General features: G+C 41.9%; 1 protein-coding gene across 6 annotated transcripts in view; it reads left to right on the plus strand.

Annotated features, from left to right (window-relative positions):
* The window catches only part of NPR3 (natriuretic peptide receptor 3), a 92,813-nt gene extending 81,700 nt beyond the window's left edge, over nucleotides 1-11,113 (plus strand). For 3 of the 6 annotated variants that reach the window (XM_045393579.3, XM_065546140.2, XM_005556656.5), the window contains exons 6-8: nucleotides 1,925-2,060; nucleotides 3,849-3,936; nucleotides 5,267-7,821. In XM_045393579.3, the coding sequence (XP_045249514.1) occupies nucleotides 1,925-2,060; nucleotides 3,849-3,936; nucleotides 5,267-5,378 (336 nt within the window). In that variant the 3' untranslated portion in view covers nucleotides 5,379-7,821. Of the gene's footprint in view, nucleotides 1-1,924; nucleotides 2,061-3,848; nucleotides 3,937-5,266 lie in introns of all 6 variants that reach the window. The other 3 variants (XM_005556658.5, XM_073993271.1, XM_005556657.5) reach the window with 2 other exon arrangements.
* The last annotated feature ends 8,761 nt before the right edge of the window (nucleotides 11,114-19,874 follow it).

The following is a 19,874-nucleotide window of genomic DNA, read 5'->3' on the forward strand; positions in this document are numbered from 1 at the left end:
AGGAAGACTTCAGGAAATGGTTTCATGTTTATTCTAAGTGAGGAAATCCTACCCTTCAAGTGGCGAAGAATCACACCTTAGTCTTATGGATGAGGGTGTTGGGGTGAAACCAGTAAAGTGAAACTAAGTTTCCTCCCTTAAGATTTGAGTTTTCTGGCGGAGTGGGAGGGTGGGTGGTTGCAAACTCAACGTGTGTTCACGTTTCCAAAGATGATGTAGTTTCAGGATAATATCGTGAAGAGAAAAGAGTGCCCCGGACACAAAGATGAGTCTTCTGTGCTTGGGAGTGTGAACTCTGCCTCAGTTTCCTCATCTGTAACATGGAAATCATCATGTCTTCCTGGCTGATGTCACATGATTACTGTTATGGGGACAGGTCAAATGAAACCTAGAAAAGTACTATCTACATTTTAAATTACAAATATACATATACAATTATACAAATATGCAGTGCTTCAGCAAAGAATGCCACTTCCTCGGTTTCCTTGATCGCTGGCTCCCAGGGTCATCGCTCCGGTGCCCTTCATGGGACCTGGCATATGGGACTTGCTGTTTTCCTCTTTGTATGTATCAGGTTGGTGCAAAAGTAATGCGGCTTTTGCCATTATTTTTAATTATTTAGTTTTAATGGCCAAAACCTCAATTACTTTTGCACCAACCTAATAGATGCCTGGCTCTTGTGGGAAGTTCTGAAGCAGCAGGAGTCACCCTCGCTACGTTTAATGAATGATTTTTTTGCCCACTGAGTGGTCTGTGTCTCATCTGTATTCCTGGCTCCTCCCCTCGGGAAAGGTGGGTAGCGACAGTTCATCAGAGTCCATTGTGAGGTTGCAGGGGTGAAGGTGTATAAAGCCGTTGGCAAGTGCCCAGTACACGCCAGCGATTGTTACATTTTGGTGGCGATCTAGGCTTCCTCTAGACCTGACGTGGCCTGTGAGAACCTGCTGCACCTCGGTCAAGAGAAGGGGAGGAGATGTCCCCAGCCACTCGGGAGCCATATGCTTGTTTTCAGACAAAAGAGCAATGACTCCCGAGAACCTGGGTGGGAAGGCACTTCTAGAGTGGGGCTTGGGGAACTGATCAAACAATCGTTTTAACCAGAAACTGAGGGATAACCATGGAATCAAACCATCACAGAATAGCGATTTTCCAGGGGCCAGAGGAGCCAACTAAGAGAAAGAGAATTCAGCCTGGAAATGGGGGTGCACATAGGGTGGATTCATCAGAGAGGAGAGTGCAACTCTTGAAGGAAGTCTGGCAACCGGAAGCGGTCAAACAGGAGGTTCCTGAAAGACGCTCTTTCATTATATGTTGAACAATTGAGGGCTGTGAGGCTGGGTACCTGTCATACGCTTAAATCGGGTATACAGTGGACCCTGGCTGTCCTTCACATGTCCCTGAAAGTAACTTGGGCGTTACAATTGGCTGACGGGGTGGGCTGCTCCGGGACAGGTGGGTGGGACAGTGCCCTGTCCGATGAACAAAGCAAAAGCCAGGAATTCCAGGATTATTCCTTTCCACTAGGTGGTAGTGACTGAAGAATCCTAGGGGCAGCGCTGACAGGGCTGGGCCTTCAGTGAGGGCAGGACCCGGGGGCACCACTCTCAACACTTCCCACCTTCTTCTGCTCTGGCATGACCGCTCTTAGTGCCCTCTTGAGAGCACCATTAGTGACTTCAAATCTTGACTTATAAAGTCCCCAGAACACACAATGACCATCAGTGTGGACAACCGAGGAACCTGCCCAATGTACCGCGCTTTTCTGAAGCACTTGCTGTCCTTGCCCTGGAGACGGTGATTTGATGAAATGCCCAGAGGCAGCCAGTTTAGATCAGGCTGTGCATTTTGGGGAATAGCTGTGGAAGACTGCGAGCTTTGTGCCTCCTTTGACCTTTCGGCTATTTGTTTTTTTGCCTCTATATAGGTTATTGGTGATTACTTTGGAAAAGAAGGTCGTTTTGAAATGCGGCCGAACGTCAAATATCCTTGGGGCCCTTTAAAACTGAGAATAGACGAAAACCGAATTGTTGAGCACACAAACAGCTCTCCCTGCAAATCATGTAAGTCTAGAGACTTAATTTGCTATGTATGTCATCACCTCTAACCTCAGCGTAATGTAAATTTAAAACCCAAGTGTTTCTAGGGCTTACATTTTGGAAGTTTACATTCCTTTCTCTGATGTGGTAAAACATCAGAGGGAACAGTTCACAAACTGGCATCTTGCCTTTAGCAGAGGCGTTCAGGTCTTGTTTCCCTTCCAGCCTTCTCTTCCACAATGGTAGAATGTTTCTCCCTATTTTTACATCTCTTACTATCATCTCTTGGCTAGGCCATGTTTCCACTTTTAGAGAAAATCAAAATATCAATTAGTAAATATCACTTGCTTATTCATCTCTCATAGCAAGTCTCGTTCTGATTTTCCAAGTTTGTGGTTACTTTCTAGCTCCTCAGAACCAAAGAGATAACATCCCTTAAACATCTGAACATTTACACATTGGCAAATAAGTGTAAGATGTATTACTTATGAGCAGTTTTGTATACAAGTAGAGAAGCAAGTGGATGTCCTCATAAGTAGCTTACAAATAGGAAAGTTGTTAGAAATCATTGTTTTAGAGAATAAGGTAGGGAGGGAGAACAAAGTGAATATAGGTCTTTCAGGAGGCCAGTTGATCATTTTAGGCTAATATATGTGTGCTTTTGAAAGCATCTTTTAAACTGTTAGGTATTTATGTCTATGCAATAATTACGGGAAGGAATTAAGGAGGAAGTGTGTTAAGAACACACTGGGGAGATTGGGCCTGTATTTGAAATCTCACTGTTGTTACTTGCTGGTTTTGTGACCCTAGGAGTGTTCCTTCAGCTTTTTAAGCAGTTTTCCAATGTGTAAAGAGAAAGAAAAGTGCCCAAAGCTTAGGACTGTTTTGAGGATTACACAAGATGACGCATCGAAGGCTGCATACTAAACTCTAGATACAAGCTAGCTATTTATCATTTTTCTATAACTGGGACACCACTGAACTTGATTGTTTCAAAGTGTTATCCACATTTTCACAAAGCTATGTAGGACATTTTGACATGAAACTTTGGCTTTGGTGAGAGAACATCTAAAAACAGAACATTGACTCAATGAATTTTTCATCAAATCCTCTAGCACTTTGAAGTGTCACCATCCATCTGTGAAAAATAAGAAGCCCTGGGTCAGTGCCCTGGTCCATCTGGTTGTCTTCTTTGACTTATTTATTTATTTATTTATTTATTTATTTATTTTTGAGATGGAGTCTTGCTCTGTCACCCAGGCCGGTGTGCAGTGGTGCAATCTCGGCACGTTGCAATCTCCACCTTCCAGGTTCAAGTGATTCTCCTGCCTCAGCCTCCTGAGTACCTCCAGGTGCCCGCCACCACACTCAGCTAATTTTTGTATTTTTAGTAGAGATGGGGTTTCACCATGTTGACCAGGCTGGTTTCTAACTCCTGACCTCAGGTGATCCACCCACCTTGGCCTCCCAATTCTTTGACTTTAAACTCAAAAGAGAGTGGCTATATCTGAATTCTTCACTTCCAGTTTTCCTCTGATTCTTGAATTTTCTTCTGTTCTCATTGTGTCCACACTCTAAATAGTGTGCTTGTTTATCTAGCACTTTCTCAAATGGTTCTTAAGCTTTGCACTAGGCAAAAACAAACCAAAACATAAAACAAAACACAAATGTACTGTCCCTTAGAAAATATTTCTGAAAAAGGAAAAGTTGCCTCCAGTGGGAAATCGAGGGACATCTTGCAATGAATGAAACTCGAGGCATTTCTAACTGTATCTCAAAATGAACCCTGGTTATCTATGCTTCTTTTTCAAGCAGGTGGCCTAGAAGAATCGGCGGTGACAGGAATTGTTGTGGGGGCCTTACTAGGAGCTGGCTTGCTAATGGCCTTCTACTTTTTCAGGTGAGGACCATTTGTAAAGGTACAATTCACTCTCTTCTACTGTCTTTGTCATTTGTTTTTGCTTGATTCTCTTTGTGACTTGTCCACATCCTCCTTTCACCCAGGAAGCACAGTGGTTAAAAAATCTCAGCCATTCTTTTGGTGTGACTCTAGGTTTGGTGGTCAGTGGTTTAGCATACTGGGTGCTGGGATCATGGGTTTCAGTTACATCTCACTGTGGGACAGAGAGCTGCTGCTGCCCTTTGATCGCAGATTTTTATTTTTTATTTTTTTGAGACGGAGTCTCACTTGTTCTGTTACCCAGGCTGGAGTGCAGTGGCACGATCTCTGTTCACTGCAACCTCCACCTCCTGGGTTCAAGCAATTCTCCTGCCTCAGCCTCACGAGTAGTTGGGACTACAGGTGCAGGCCACCTTGGCTGGCTAATTTTTTGTAGTTTTAGTGGAGACGGGTTGACTAGGCTGGTCTTGAACTCCTGACCTCAAGTGATTCATCCACCTTGGCCTCCCAAAGTGCTGGGATTACAGGTGTGAGCCACTGTGTCCAACCCTTTGATCACAGATATTCTGACAAGAATTCCTACCACCCACCAAGTGAAGCAGTTGGGGAGGGAATCTGGATAAAGGGGGAAATAAACTTCTCCCTTCTCAGGCTTTCTCCAATTCAGAATTAGGTGCCGGGGCTCACCTTAAAGAGAAGGAGGGAGCTTTGCGTAGCCCATGCTCTCAGGCTGATCTGTGCTCAGTATCTGGAGAGCCCACATGCTCATCTGCCACTGTGGTTAAGCTCCAAGGCTTGCAAAATTGTAGTAATGTATGTGTGTTCAAGGTACCGATCGTTCTGCCCCGTAAGGGTGGTCCATTCCTTTGTAATCTTTGGTGGTTGAGTTTGTGGTTTTTCCGTAAGTCATTAGAGCAAGGTTTCTTTATTTCTGCATGGGATTGTAACTAGGCGTATGTGACCCTTTGTGGGAACATTGTATTCCTGTTCCTTTGGCCACACTACCCGTAATTTGATTTTTATCTAGGGCATATCCTGGGAGTCAGGGAGAACTTCTGTAGCGGAATAGACAAGACCTAACCCCCAAGGCACCCAGGGAAGAAGGGGAAGGCTTGTTCTGTGGTATTTGGAAAAGCATGCCAATTTTCTCTCTTGAATAAGGGCATCACGCCTGGGGGCACACTACTTTAATCTCTGACCAGGGTTTCATGTTCTGTCACTTCTCATTTATCAACTCAAACCCAGATGTCCCTTGAGGGCACTCTTTGTAAGAGAAACCGTGGTATTTTGTAGCAAGTTTTATTACGACATTCACTTTCCCTTTACCCAGGAAGAAATACAGAATAACCATTGAGAGGCGAAACCAGCAAGAAGAAAGTAACCTTGGAAAACATCGGGAATTACGGGAAGATTCCATCAGATCCCATTTTTCAGTGGCTTAAAAGAAGCTCCCCGCTTTTTTTTTTTTTCTGCCTGAGATTCTTTAAGGAGATAGATGGGATGAAAGACATCAATGAAACAGAAGGGGCGTTCTTGAAGAATTCATTATTTTAAGCAGTTAGTCATTTCATTTTCAAATTTCTTTAGAAGCTCAGGAACTATTGTTAATCACCATCTGCCTCCAGGCCTTTCATCTCATGACAAACAAATGTAATAATGATATCATGTCACTCTGTTAAATGTTCATACTGTTTCAAGGGCATATGATTAGATTTATGTTTTTAAAATCTGATGTCTCCATATCTTGATGGCTTTTGGCAGCATTTCACACAAGGATATAAAATGTGGTTTTCTTAAATGAAATGTTTCGTAGCTAGAATAAAATTATTTTTACAAGTAGAACATTCTTGGAAAGAATTTAACACCCAATAAGGGGAAAATGTAATGAAAAATCTCAAGGTTGGTAATACAGCCTTACTCCCTCTAGAGCTGGAGGACAGGTTTGTGGTTGAGGACTTCTATGTCCGACGTCTACATTCAGGTTCTGACTTCATATCTTGAAAAAGGATTTCCTCCCTTTTTCAGTGTCTCATAAATGCTACTCTGGATTGTTGTAAATATTAGTGAGATGGGAGGATTTACAGAAGAAAAGCAAGTCTAAAATGTTTCCTTTTTGATGTAAAAAAAAAAAAGTCCCATTTCACACTAACATTTTATTTTACAAGTATTTTAATCTTATATTTTGGCATTAGAAAAATTTATCTTTTTTTTTTTTTTTCATTTTGAAGGTTAAATGTTGCTTACATTTTAAAAGCATGGGTGAAGTGTACAACAAACCAATAATGATAAAAAATGCTTCTCTTTTTCTCCCCGTTTCCCTCTTTCCCTTGGGCACAGCCAAATGCTAATTTCTGCTTTAATTACAGAGATGTGGAAATGTATTCAGATTTCAAACTCTACAGGAATATATCAAAATTTTAACTCTTTTGCATTTTTACTGTTTAACTGTTTTAAATGCAAGTTATTTTACAGTGATACTCCTTCCAGTTCTGGCCAAATGATGAGTTTCAAGATCAAGAGTAAAAAGTTATTAGAATTAAACAGAGTTTTATAAAGGGAGATAGCCCTTTTCCCTCAAGAACAACTTTGTTGAGAGTTACAACTTGACAGCAAGTACAGAAATGACAAATTTAAAACTTTTACATGTGGCATTTACCAAAATTCCCAGTGATGATTTTGGTTAAAAGAGGGAACCTAAATAGCTACTCTATTCCGTTTCAGTTAACTCCACAGAACTCTGTAGGCATCCATGAATAACTGTAATAGTGGGTTAGGTGTGGAGATAGGGAATTTGGACAAAGTTGAGTAAGTTTTTATTGGTTATCTGCTTTGCACCCAGTAGTCTGCACATGAGTTTAAACTCAGGTTACCACTTTCACTTATACTTCATGGAGAAGATAGACAGTGAGGGAGGAATGGGAAGCTGTCATGTCAGTGCACCATCTTGGAATTACATAACTGGGGTCTTTCCTCACTAACATTTTGAGCATCTGAAAAATAGTTTAAAAATTATCTTAATATCTATTGAAGGACATGTCTAGGGAGGAAACAGGAGAATTTGAGCAGTCTCTTGGTGGTGATGAAGCTGGTAGTTCACACAAGTAGCAGTGCAGGCAAAGGTAAGCGCAAGCTGCCTGTCCCAGATGCTGGCCCATGTGTGCGTGCTTCCCTGGGAAGCTCCCACTTGAGTCACAGTTAACAGATGATTTCTGTGTGAGGCACATTTCTCTTCTGTTGTTTAAGAAATGGGAGCTGGGAGGCAGCTAAGAGGGCGTGATAAAAGAATTAAGTACAATCAACGGAAACAACTATGTTGTAGTTCTCCATGCTGGATGCAAAGGAAAAAGTGTCGAATTCCAAAAAGGATGGAAGAAGAAGGCAAGAAGGGCAGCCTCCAGAAGGTCTAGTGCAGGAAGAGAGTTTGAGAAGTAAAATGCAGGAAAGCAAAGCGTTGTACCGCTTGGGACTCCCTGAGGTGAAAGAGCAAGGAAGAATTGTGTCCATTTCAGTTACTTGAATTGGAGAGCTTGTTTCTCTCATTTTTATTTTTCAATGATTTTATTTTATTTTTTTATTTTAGAGATACTAATTTTCTCTTGTGCTTGTAAAAAAAATTCACATTTCAAGTCTATGTGCTTATTACGGGAGAAAAATAATCTACCTGGTTGCAGTTTTTGAGTATAAACATTTCTAACCTTTTTAAAATTTCTATAGCAACCCATTAACACTAACATTTTTAGAACAAATATATTCTATTTTAACTTCAGGTAGAGGAATAGTCCTAAACTTAATATGATAGCTCTAGATAAACTCTTAAAGACAAGTGAGCATTTAGTATTCTAAAAATGGCAGAACAAATCATGAGGTTTCTGGATGCCATACCAATTTAAAATCAATTCTCATGTTAAGATTGCTGGCTGGGCGCGGTGGCTCATGCCTGTAATCCCAGCGCTTTGGGAGGCAGAGGCGGGCAGATCACGAGGTCAGGAGATCGACACCATTCTGGCTAACATGGTGAAACCCCGTCTCTGCTAAAAAAAAAAAATACAAAAAATTAGCCGGGCATGGTGACGGGCGCCTGTAGTCCCAGCTACTCCGGAGGCTGAGGCAGGAGAATGGTGTAACCCGGGAGGCGGAGCTTGCAGTGAGCTGAGATCGCGCCACTGCTCTCTAGCCTGGGCGACAGAGCGAAACTCTTTCTCAAAAAAAAAATAAAAATAAAAATAAAAAATAAAAAAAATAAAAAAATAAATAAATAAAAAAGATTGCTTATTTACATGTCAGTCATGTACCACTTTTTCCTTGAAATCTGCGTATGGGTTACAAAAACTCTGTTAAGTTTTGAAAATTCCATTAAGTTGGAAATCTTGGTTAAAAATGTAGGTGCTTGGCCCAAGGTTACCCTGAATTCAGATCTCTCATGATTATATTTGGGGATTTACGTTCCTAACTGCTAAGCAACATCTTTGACAACTAGTAATTCATACTCTACTAGTAGTCACATGTCATATAGTAAAATAAATAGGGCTTTAGTTCTTAAGTCATTCTATAAGTTTTTACCCTGAAATCGAGGGTGTTCAGATTTCAAAAGGGATACTTTATCAGTATTTTCTCATCCAGTCAAACTTCAGCTGACATTGATACAGGTCAAAATGCATAGATGCTTTTTGGTGTTGGAAATAAGTGTGTGTCTTATGGTCATCATCGTCTTCTTAGATTTTTGGGTAGGGGGGCAGGTAGGGGGAGACTCAGAAATGAAAGTGTTCTCCAGATCACTTCTATCTGGAAAGAATTTTCTGTACAGAGTCCATCTCTCCCTCAAGACTGACCACAGGTTTCATGAGAAGGCCCCTGAAAACATCACATTTCTCTGAAGAGCCATCAACTTGTCTTCTCTGGAACCACAGGCATGGTTCTACAGACCCTACTGTAATTCTTCACACTTCAGAACCCATGATTAATGGAGGGGAGAGAGAAATGCATGGGAAAAGAACACCTCCTTTTCTCCTTTCTCTTAAATTCAAAGACGTTTGCTTTGGAATGCCCTCACTTCTCTCTATTCACAGGCTTCTAGAATCATTAATTTACTCAAGGCACATGTGCCTTCTTTGCCCCAAATGCATCAGTTTCATTTTAGTTATGGCTGATTTTGGGTGTGTGTGTGTGTGTAAAATATGCAGTCAACAATGAGATGAAGGCCATTGCATAGATCTCATGCAGATAGTGATGGATTCAGAAAGTAGGTTCCAGTGGTGTCGCTACCTTCTTGTAAGCCAGTATACACTGGCTATTTGTGGAAGTCTCTGGGAGGTCAAATAGAGCGTTATGCCACTGGGAGTGTTTATAAATTGGAAGGAACAAGCACCTGTGTTTCTTGGGACACAAAGCACTCAGATCCTGAGTGGATGCAGACATGAGAGTAAATGTCAGCCCAAATTAGGCCACTCGACCTACGGACATTTCATGGGTTTTACTTAATCACACCCCATGGTTTCGGGCTACATAAGGAAGCTGGTAACGAGCTGAATTTCTTATTTGGTGGAAAAAACGGAAACTGTCTGAAAACACAGGATATATTTTAGGGGTAATTGTGGAAGCAAAGAGAATGAGATGATGATGTTCAGAGAGACCGGCTTCTTCTTCAGTTGTATTTAGAACTGAATAATAATCAATAATTTAGTCCCCCTTCAACAGCCATACTCAGCAAGAAGCGTGGGACATACTGAGCAAGAAGAATCAGAAGCTTGATCCTCTAAAAGAAATAGGAGAGGGTAGCTTTGCCTGTTGCCACTGTCTTTACTCTCCCTTCTGCCCCCCACCCACATCCACATCCAGCGTCACTCCAAGGATGCGTCAGCATCTTGCACATGCAGGTAGAAATTTGTGAGTAGGCCTGCATACTTCCTCGGGGGAAGAAAGACAAACTAGTGCTGGTTGTAAGAATGTAGCTGGCTTTTCATCAGAACCCTTATGCTAACCTGACCACACTTGCTCTCGGGGAAGTTCGAGCCTGTGATGTGCATAAACTCTAACAAGCCTGGCTTTGGTGCTCAGCACGCAGATTCCATAAATGTCTCTTGCAGGCATAGCCCACAGCTAGACTGCAGGATTAAAATAACTTCCAAAAGGTGCTGGATTGGAGTTTGTTCAAATTTCTCATTAACCACTAATGTTAATTCATACCAAATGCAAAGTATTCTAAACCAGCTGATGCTGTTAATGTTCATGTTTTAAGCTACTTCAAACACAACGAAAGTGTTTCAGTGGGAGTCAAGTCTCACAAGTAAAAGTCCATTTTATAATAGCTCTCTGATGTATCAGGTGCGAGATGATACGTAGGGGAGAGATTTGAACAAGCAGAATTAAGTGTTAGCAAAAATGCTTCATTGCTTCGATTCATGTTTAAAGACCTAAATTTCTATGCACAAGGAATAAAGGGCCACTTACCAAGTGTAAATCACAACATAGGCTACCAAAATATTTCTTATTTGCTAGGAGAACAAAGCTGTCACCGTGCATAATAGTTGGACAGAGATGGCTAAAACAGAGGCAAATTCAGATTTGGAAACAGGTGTCCTCTTTATTATTGATTGCCAAGATCTGAAAATCTTCAGCGTCTTATAAGATGACAGTGAAGTAGCCCCTGAACAGCATGGAGTTGCTGTGAGCATGTTCATTGCAGACCTTTGCGTTGGGTCCTGGGAATCTGAGCTTTGTTCTCTGTGCATGGTGGATAATTGAAACCAAGAGGACGTGGGATAGACCTTGTGACAGATCAATTCTGCGACCTCTGTTTTCTGGGTCACATTATTCATTGTTAATTTAAATACAGGACTACCAAACAGTACAAACCTACCATGAGTCTGGTGGAAAAGTAAAAGTAAAAGCTGCACAAGTTACATACAGTTTATTATTCTAATGTACAACTATTTGCATATAATGTGATTTAATTTATTGTTGTTTTGTGTAGAAAAGGAGAACTAATGACTGTGGATATAACCCCTGTTTTGTATAATATATTTTATTTCTTGTGCAAACTGGTCATTTGAAATATCTACTTCATTTGATGTTTGGATATAAATGTGTATGTGTCCTTGTAAATGTTTCTATTAAGCAAGAATGCCACATACTCAGAGTATAACAATGTGTTCTCATTAAAAAATACATCCCACAGAAACCTTTTCCTGTTTATAATTCAACCAGCACACACTGCACATATCCATATTCTTTGAGGGCTTTTGTTCTTCTGGGACTTGTTTAAGTCAAAGGGCAATAGGTGGGTCTGATGAATTGTAATATTTGAATGATCCCCATGAAAAGACTCAAGAATTTCTGCCTAGCAAAGGCAAATTGACAGAATTTTAAAATGGGGGGTAAACTTTGAATCAGCAGGTAAGGGAAGAAATCTTCATGAATGACAACCATCATCTCGAGTCACTGCAGCTCGAGAGCACTTCATGGTTGACCTCACGACTCATGTTATTAAGTCCTTTGCCATTTTAAAGAGATCCTAAGTCAATTTTGTCACTTTAAAGACCTCCCCAGGTTCCAGCATACTAAGCAGATTAACCAGCCTCCAGCATCTCCAGTTGCCTCTGGGTTGTAAAAAGCTGCTTCACCATCTGGGAAGTTACTCATGATTTATTTTAAGCCCAAGAAACACATAGCAATTCTTATGGTTGGAGCAATGTTTCCCTGATCCTGCTGCTGCTGCCACCACCAATGAGGTCCCCAGATGACATCACGAATGCCACTCAAACTCCCAATGTTTGAGGAGATTCTGCTGACTTGGGGTGGAGTGGGGTAGGGCATGGGGGCATGGCAGGAATGAAGGGTAGAGACAGGAAACCTCTTGAAAACAGGCTTTTCCATTGTGAATTTTCCATCTCTGTTTTGGGAGACATGGCCTCCTTGAATCTTTCCATCCTATTCCGACCTCCCCAGTCCCCTCTGAATTTCATTTCATGCATACCCAACAATCCATGATGGGCTAAAGGTGCCTTATGACTGGCTCTTTGGGCTGTGCCCACTGAAGAAGCCCTAGGGAGCTCCAAACACCATTGATTTAGAGCTCTGCTCTAACCCTAAATCAGGGGCATCTCGCATTGACTTAAATAGCAACTATTATAGTGAGAGGTACCAATGGCCGTGTGTCTTTAAAAAAAAATAGCTTTTTTTTTTTTTTTTTTTTTTTGAGATGGAGTCTAGCTCTGTCGCCCAGACTGGAGTGCAATGGCGAGATCTCAGCTCACTGCAACTCCACCTCCTGGGTTCAAGCGATTCTCCTGCCTCAGTCTCCTGAGTAGCTGGGATTACAGGCATGTGCCACCATGCCCACCTAATTTTTGTAGTTTTAGTAGAGATAGGGTTTCACTATGTTGGTCAGGCTGGTCTTAAACTCCTGACCTCGTGATCCACCCACCTTGGCCTCCCAAAGTGCTGAGATTATAGGCATAACCCACCACACCTGATCAAAAAATAGCACTTTCATAAACCATCCATTAGCATCAAACTAGAGTCAAGAAAAAAATTCCCTTTGCAGGCCTGTGCAACGCTGATGATCATTAGCTGCTGAAGTTCTTGAAGAGTGGAGAGGAGGAAGAAGATAAGCAGGGCAAGATGTGCTATGTGTTTTGTATTAATCCATCATGCCATTTTCTCACATGCCCCTTCTGTCATTTCCATTTCATAGATGGCGACACTCTGGAGCCAGACTCCTGGGGTTCATAGCCTGGCTCTGATCCTTGTGTGAAAATGAGGTTAATACTAATTCCAAACTCTTGGGGCTACTGTGAGAACTTTACATTTAGGATTCTGCCTGGCAGGTAGTGAAACATTCGGTGGAATTACTATTATACTCTCTTGTCTTCTTGGATAAGGAGACAAACCTCTCAGTTGGTAATTTTTGAGGCCTTTAAGGCAAAAGGAATTTCTACTGTTGAAAGCCAGGCAGTCCACTTTTCTTTCTTTTCAATTTGGCTTGATGACAAGTCGCCTCGACCTCTTGGAGGATGAAATGAAAGGCAAGAGGTCCGTTTCCTGTACACCGCCCCTTTCCAAAGGGTCCCGACAAGGGCCGAGAAAGGGACGGTGATGGCCACATTACCTCTGAAGCTTTCAGAGGGCCTGTGCAGCTGTACTCAAACCTGGATTCCCTCCTTAGAGTGTAGGCACCAACCCTGGAGCAGCGGGCCATACATGCTGTACCAGACTTCCACCCCCTGCTTTCTCCCCGCACTGAGACGGGCCTGGGGACTGCTCTTTGGAATTCATCCCCTCACTACTGTGATTGGTCAGAGCAGTTCCTGCCATGACATAGAGGACTCATGTGTCCTAAAGAAGAGCCTCCCACCTTGGTGCCCTCAGCCCCAGGGCTTTCCAGAGAATGCTGGCATTTTGTCCTAAATGCAAGAGTAACACCTCATTAAGGGTATTGGTGGGTAGGGGATTTCCCAGTGTAGACAAAGGAGGTTTTCATTCCACCGCTACTCCAATGGCCCGAGAGAGACCAGGCGTCACACAGGCTGGCAGAGAATGCTGCATTAAAGTGACCTTTCTGGACTAGAGGACGTGAGGTTCCTGGTACCCACAAGGTCCTCCTCCTCCCAGTGCTAGCAGCTACAGAGACCAGAATAGAGATGACATCCGCTCTTCTGGAAGGGCCTCTGACAGTTCAGTTCAGAATGAGGATGGAATAAAGCAGATCTGGGAGGCTTACTCCAGGCTGTGTCACCCCCTGCATCCCTTGCAAGTGACCCCTGCTAGGTTCCCTCTGGTGGTGCATAGACTGGTTCTGTGGAATGCTTGAGAAGGACCAGCAGTACATGAAGAGATTGGTGTTCCCCCAGTGAGAACCTTTTGGATGATATCAAAGATACGCTTTCAGGCAAACATCCAGCAAGAGGCTGACTCTCAATAGAACTGGACACCTGGCATTTTAACCATATACTACTTTATGACTAGTCTCAGCATTTTATTCAGAAGGAAAATGAAGACAGCAGAAAGTATGCCATTCTCAATTTGATGACACTAGCTATTTGTTGAGAGCCTTCCACATACCAAAGGGGGGCTTAAGTACCTTAGATGTGTGCATGTATTGCACTCTCACAGCACCCCTATGAGCTAGGACTGTGGTTATCCTCTTCATCTTAGAAATGTGTAAACTACGTTGCAGGCAAGATGGCCAAATAGGAACAGGTCCGGTCTGTAGCTCCCAGCTAGATCAATGCAGAAGAGGGGTGACTTCTGTATTTCCAGCTGAGGTACCTGGTTCATCTCACTGGGACTCGTTGGACAGTGGGTGCAGCTCATGGAAGGTGAGCAGAAGCAGGGTGGGGTGTCACCTCACCTGGGAAGAGCAAGGGGCCTGGGAACTCCCTCCCCTAGCCAAGGAAAGCCGTAAGGGACTGTGCCGTGAGGAATGGTGCATTCCACTCCAGATACTATGCTTTTCCCACAGTCTTTGCAACCCGCAGACCAGGAGAGTCCCTCAGGTGCTTATGCCATCAGGCCCCTGGGTTTCAAGCACAAAACTGGGCGGCCATTTGGGCAGACACCAAGCTAGCTGCAGGAGTTTTTTTTTTTTTTTTTTTTTCATACCCCAGTGGCACCTGGAATGCCAGCAAGACAAAACCGTTCACTCCCCTGGAAAGGGGGCTGAAGCCAGGGGCCAAGTGATCTAGCTCAGAGGATCCCACCTCCACAGAGCCCAGTAAGGTAAGATCCACTGACTTGAAATTCTCTCTGCCAGCACAGCAGTCTAAAGTCGACCTGGGATGCTCAAGCTTGGTGGGGGGAGGGGTGTCCATCATTACTGAGGCTTGAGGGTAGTTTTCCCCTCACAGTGTAAACAAAGCCACCTGGAAGTTCAAACTGGGCAGAGCCCATGGCAGCTCGGCAAAGCTACTGTAGCCCGACTGCCTCTCTAGATTCCTCCTCTCTGGGCAGGGCATCTCTGAAAGAAAAGCAGCATCCCCAGTCAGGGGCTTATAGATAAAACTCCCATCTCCCTGGGACAGAGCACCTGGAGGAAAGGGCCGCCATTGGCACAGCTTCAGCAGACTTAAACATTCTGCCTCCCAGCTCTGAAGAGAGCAGCAGATCTCCCAGCACAGTGCTCGAGCTCTGCTAAGGGACAGATTGCTTTCTGAAGTGGGTCCTTGACCCCCATGCCTCCTGACTGGGAGACACCTCCCAGCAGGGGTCAACAGACACCTCATACAGGAGAGCTTTGGTGGGCATCTGCTGGGTGCCCCTCTGGGATGAAGCCTCCAGAGGAAGGAACAGGCAGCAATTTTTGCTGTTCTGCAGTCTCTGCTGCTGATACACAGGCAAACAGGGTCTGGAGTGGACCTCCAATGAACTCCAGCGGACCTGTAGCAGAGGGGCCTGGCTGCTAGAAGGAAAACTAACAAACAGAAAGGAATAGCATCATCATCAACAAAAAGGACATCTACACAGAAACCCCAGCCAAAGGTCACCAACACCAAAGACCAAAGGTAGATAAATCCTTGAAGATGAGGAAAAACCAGTGCAAAAAGCCTGAAAAATTAAAAAAAAAACACCTCTTCTCCTCCAAAGGATTACAACTCCTCACCAGCAAGGGAACAAAACTGGACAGAGAATGAGTTTGATGAATTGACAGAAGTAGGCTTCAGAAGGTGGGTAATAACAAACTCCTCCGAGCTAAAAAAGCATGATTCAACTCAGTTCAAGGAAGCTAAGAACCTTGAAAAAAGGTTAGAGGAATTGCTAACTAGAATAACCAGTTTAGAGAAAAACATAAATGAACTGATGGAGCTGAAAAACACAGCACGAGACCTTTGTGAAGCATACACAAGTATCAATAGCTGAATCGATCAAGTGAAAGAAAGGATATCAGAGATTGAAGATTAACTTAATGAAATAAAGCGCAAAGACAAGTTTAGAGAAAAAAGAACAAAAGGGAACAAAGGCCTCCAAGAAATATGGGACTATGTGAAAAGACCAAATCTATGTTTGATTATTGTATCTGAAAGTGATGAGGAGAATGGAACCAAGTTGGAAAACACTCTTCAGGATATTATCCAGGAGAACTTCCTCAACCTAGCAAGAGAGGCCAACATTCAAATTCAGGAAATACAGAGAATCCCACAAAGATACTCCTCGAGAAGAGCAACTCCAAGACATACAATCGTCAGATTCACCAACGTTGAAATGAAGGAAAAAAATGTTAAGGGCAGCCAGAGAGAAAGGCCGGGTTACCCACAAAGGGAAGCCCATCAGACTAACAGTGGATCTCTCTGTAGAAACCCTATAAGCCAGAAAGAGAGTGGGGGCCAATATTCAACATTCCTAAAGAAAAGAATTTTCAACCTAGAATCTCATATCCGGCCAAACTAAGCTTCATAAGCAAAGGAGAAATAAAATCCTTCACAGACAAGTAAATGCTGAGATATTTTGTCACCACCAGGCCTGCCTTCCAAGAATTCCTGAAGGAAGTACTAAATATGGAAAGGAAAACCTTGTGCCAGCCACTGCAAAAAATACCAAATTGTAAAGACCATTGATGCTATGAAGAAACTGAAAGTAACAGGTAAAATAACCAGCTAGCATCATAATGACAGGATCGAATTCACACAAAACAATATTAACCTTAAATGTAAATGGGCTAAATGCCCCAGTTAAAAGACACAGACTGGCAAATTGGATAAAGAGTCGAGACCCATCAGTGTGCTGTATTCAGAAGACCCATCTCATGTGCAAAGACACACATAGACTCAAACTAAAGGGACGGAGGAATATTTACCAAGCAAATGGAAAGCAAAAACAAAACAAAACAAAACAAAAAACAGGGGTTGCAATCCTAGTCTCTGATAAAACAGACTTTAAACCAACAAAGATCAAAAGAGACAAAGAAGGGCATTACATAATGGTAAAGGGATCAATGCAACAAGAAGAGCTAACTATCCTAAATATATATGCACCCAATACAAGAGCACCCTAGTTCATAAAACAAGTCCTTAGAGACCTACAAAATCACTTAGACTCCCATACAATAGTAGTGGGAGACTTTAACACCCCACTGTCAATATTAGACAGATCAATGAGACAGAAAATTAACACGGATACTCAGGACTTGAACTCAGTTCTGGACCAAACAGACCTAACAGACATCTACAGAACTCTCTAACCCAAATCAATAGAATATACATTCTTCTCAGCACCACATCACACTTATTCTAAAATTGACCACGTGATTGGAAGTAAAACACTCCTCAGCCAATGCAAAAGAACAGAAATAGTAAAAAAAAAATCTCTCAGACCACAGTGCAATCAAATTAGAACTCAGGATTAAGAAACTCATTCAAAACACACAACTACATGGAAACTGAACAACCTGTTCCTGAATGCCTACTGGGTAAATAACAAAATTAAGGTTGAAATAAATAAGTTCTTTGAAATTAATGAGAACAAAGAGAGAATGTGTCAGAATCTCTGGGACATAGCTAAAGCAGTGTTTAGAGATAAATTGATAGCACTAAATGCCCACAGAAAAAAAGCAGGAAAGATCTAAAATCAACACCCTAACGTCACAAAAGAACTAGAGAAGCAAGTCCTTTTAAGAGAACAAAATTCAAAAGCAAAAAAATTCAAAAGCTAGCAGAAGACAAGGAATAACTAAGATTGGAGCAGAACTGAAGGAGATAGAGACCCAAAAAACCCTTTCAAAAATCAATGAATCCAGGAGCTAGTTTTTTGAAAAAATTAACAATATAGATAGACCACTAGCCAGATTAATAAAGAAGAAAAGAGATAAGAATCAAATAGACACTATAAAAATGATAAAGGGGATATCACCACCGATCCCACAGAAATACAAACTACCATCAGAGAATATTAGAAACACCTCTACGCAAATAAACTAGAAAATCTAGAAGAAATGTGTAAATTCCTGGACACATACACCCTCCCAAGACTAAAACAGGAAGAAGTAAAATCTCTGAATAGACCAATAACAATTTCTGAAATTGAGGCAGGAATTAATAGCCTACCAACCAAATAAAAGCCCAGGATCAGATGGATTCACAGCCGAATTCTACCAGAGGTACAAAGAGGAGTTGGTACCATTCCTTCTGAAACTATTCCAAACAATAGAAAATGAGGGACTGCCCCCCAACTCATTTTATGAGGCCAGTGTCATCCTGATACCAGAACCTGGCAGAGACACAACAAAAAAATATTTCAGGCCAATATCCCTGATGAACATCAGTGTGGAAATCCTCAGTAAAATATTGGCAAATTGAATCCAGCAGCACATCAAAAAGCGTATCCACCACAATCAAGTTGGCTTCATCCCTGGGATGCAAGGCTGGTTCAACATACGCAAATAAACAAATGTAATTCAGCACATACACAGAACCAATGACAAAAACCACATGATTATCTCAATAGATGCAGAAAAGGCCTTTGACGAAAGTCAACAGCCCTTCATGCTAAAAACTCTCAATAAACTAGGTGTTGATGGAATGTATCTCAAAATAATAAGAGCTATTTATGACAAACCCACAGCCAATATCATACTGAATGGGCAAAAACTAGAAGCATTCCCTTTGAAAACTGGCACAAGACAAGGATGCCCTCTATCACTGCTCCTATTCAATATAGTATTAGAAGTTCTGGCCAGGGCAATCAGGCAAGAGAAAGACATAGAGGGTATTCAAATAGGAAAAGAGGAAGTCAAATTGTCTCTGTTTGCAGATGACATGATTGTATATTTAGAAAATCCCACCGTCTCAGCCCAAAATCTCCTTAAGCTGATAAGCAACTGTGTCATGATACAAAATCAATGCAAAAATCACAAAGCATTCCTATACACCAATAATAGACAGAGAGCCAAATCATGAGTGAACTCCCATTCGCAATTGCTACAAAGAGAATACAATACCTAGGAATACAACTTATAAGGGATGTGAACGACCCCTTCAAGGAGAACTACAAACCACTGTTCAAGGAAATAAGAGAGGACACAAACAAATGGTAAAACATTCCATTTGGATAGGATAAAAACATTCATGGATAGGAAGAATCGGTATCGTGAAAATGGCCATACTGCCCAAATTAATTTATAGATTCAGTGCTATCCCCATAAAGCTACCATTGACTTTCTTCACAGAATTAGAAAAAAGCTACTTTAAATTTCATAGGGAACCAAAAAAGAGCTCATATAGCCAAGACAATCCTAAGCAAAAAGAACAAAGCTGGAGGCACCACACTACCTGACTTCAAACTATACTACAAGTCTACAGTAACAAAAACAGCATGGTACTGGTACCAAAACAGAGATATAGACCAATGGAATAGAACAGAGGCCTCAGAAATAATGCCACAAATCTACAACCACCTGATCTTCGACAAACCTGACAAAAACAAGAAATGGTGAAAGGATTCCCTATTTAATAAATGGTGTTGGGAAAACTGGCTAGCCACATGCAGAAAACTGAAACTGGAGCCCTTCCTTACACTTTATACAAAAATTAACTCAAGATGGATTAAAGACTTAAACATAAGACCTAAAACCATAAAAATCATAGAAGAAAACCTAAGCAATACCATGCAGGACATAGGCATGGGCAAAGACTTCATGACTAAAACACCAAAAGCAATGGCAACAAAAGCCAAAATTGACAAATGGGAGCTAATTAAACTAAAGAGCTTCTACACAGCAAAAGCAACCAACATCAGAGTCAATAGGGAATCTACAGAATGGGATAAAATTTTTGCAATCAATTCATCTGACAAAGGGCTAATATCCAGAAACAATGAAGAACTTAAACAAATTTAAGAGAAAAAAACAACCCTACCAAAATATTGGCAAAGGACATGAACAGACATTTCTCAAAAGAAGACATCTATGCAGCCAACAGACACATGAAAAAATGCTCATCATCACTGGTTAT

This window comes from Macaca fascicularis, chromosome 6 (genome assembly GCF_037993035.2).
Source record: "Macaca fascicularis isolate 582-1 chromosome 6, T2T-MFA8v1.1".
Lineage (NCBI taxonomy): Eukaryota > Metazoa > Chordata > Mammalia > Primates > Cercopithecidae > Macaca > Macaca fascicularis.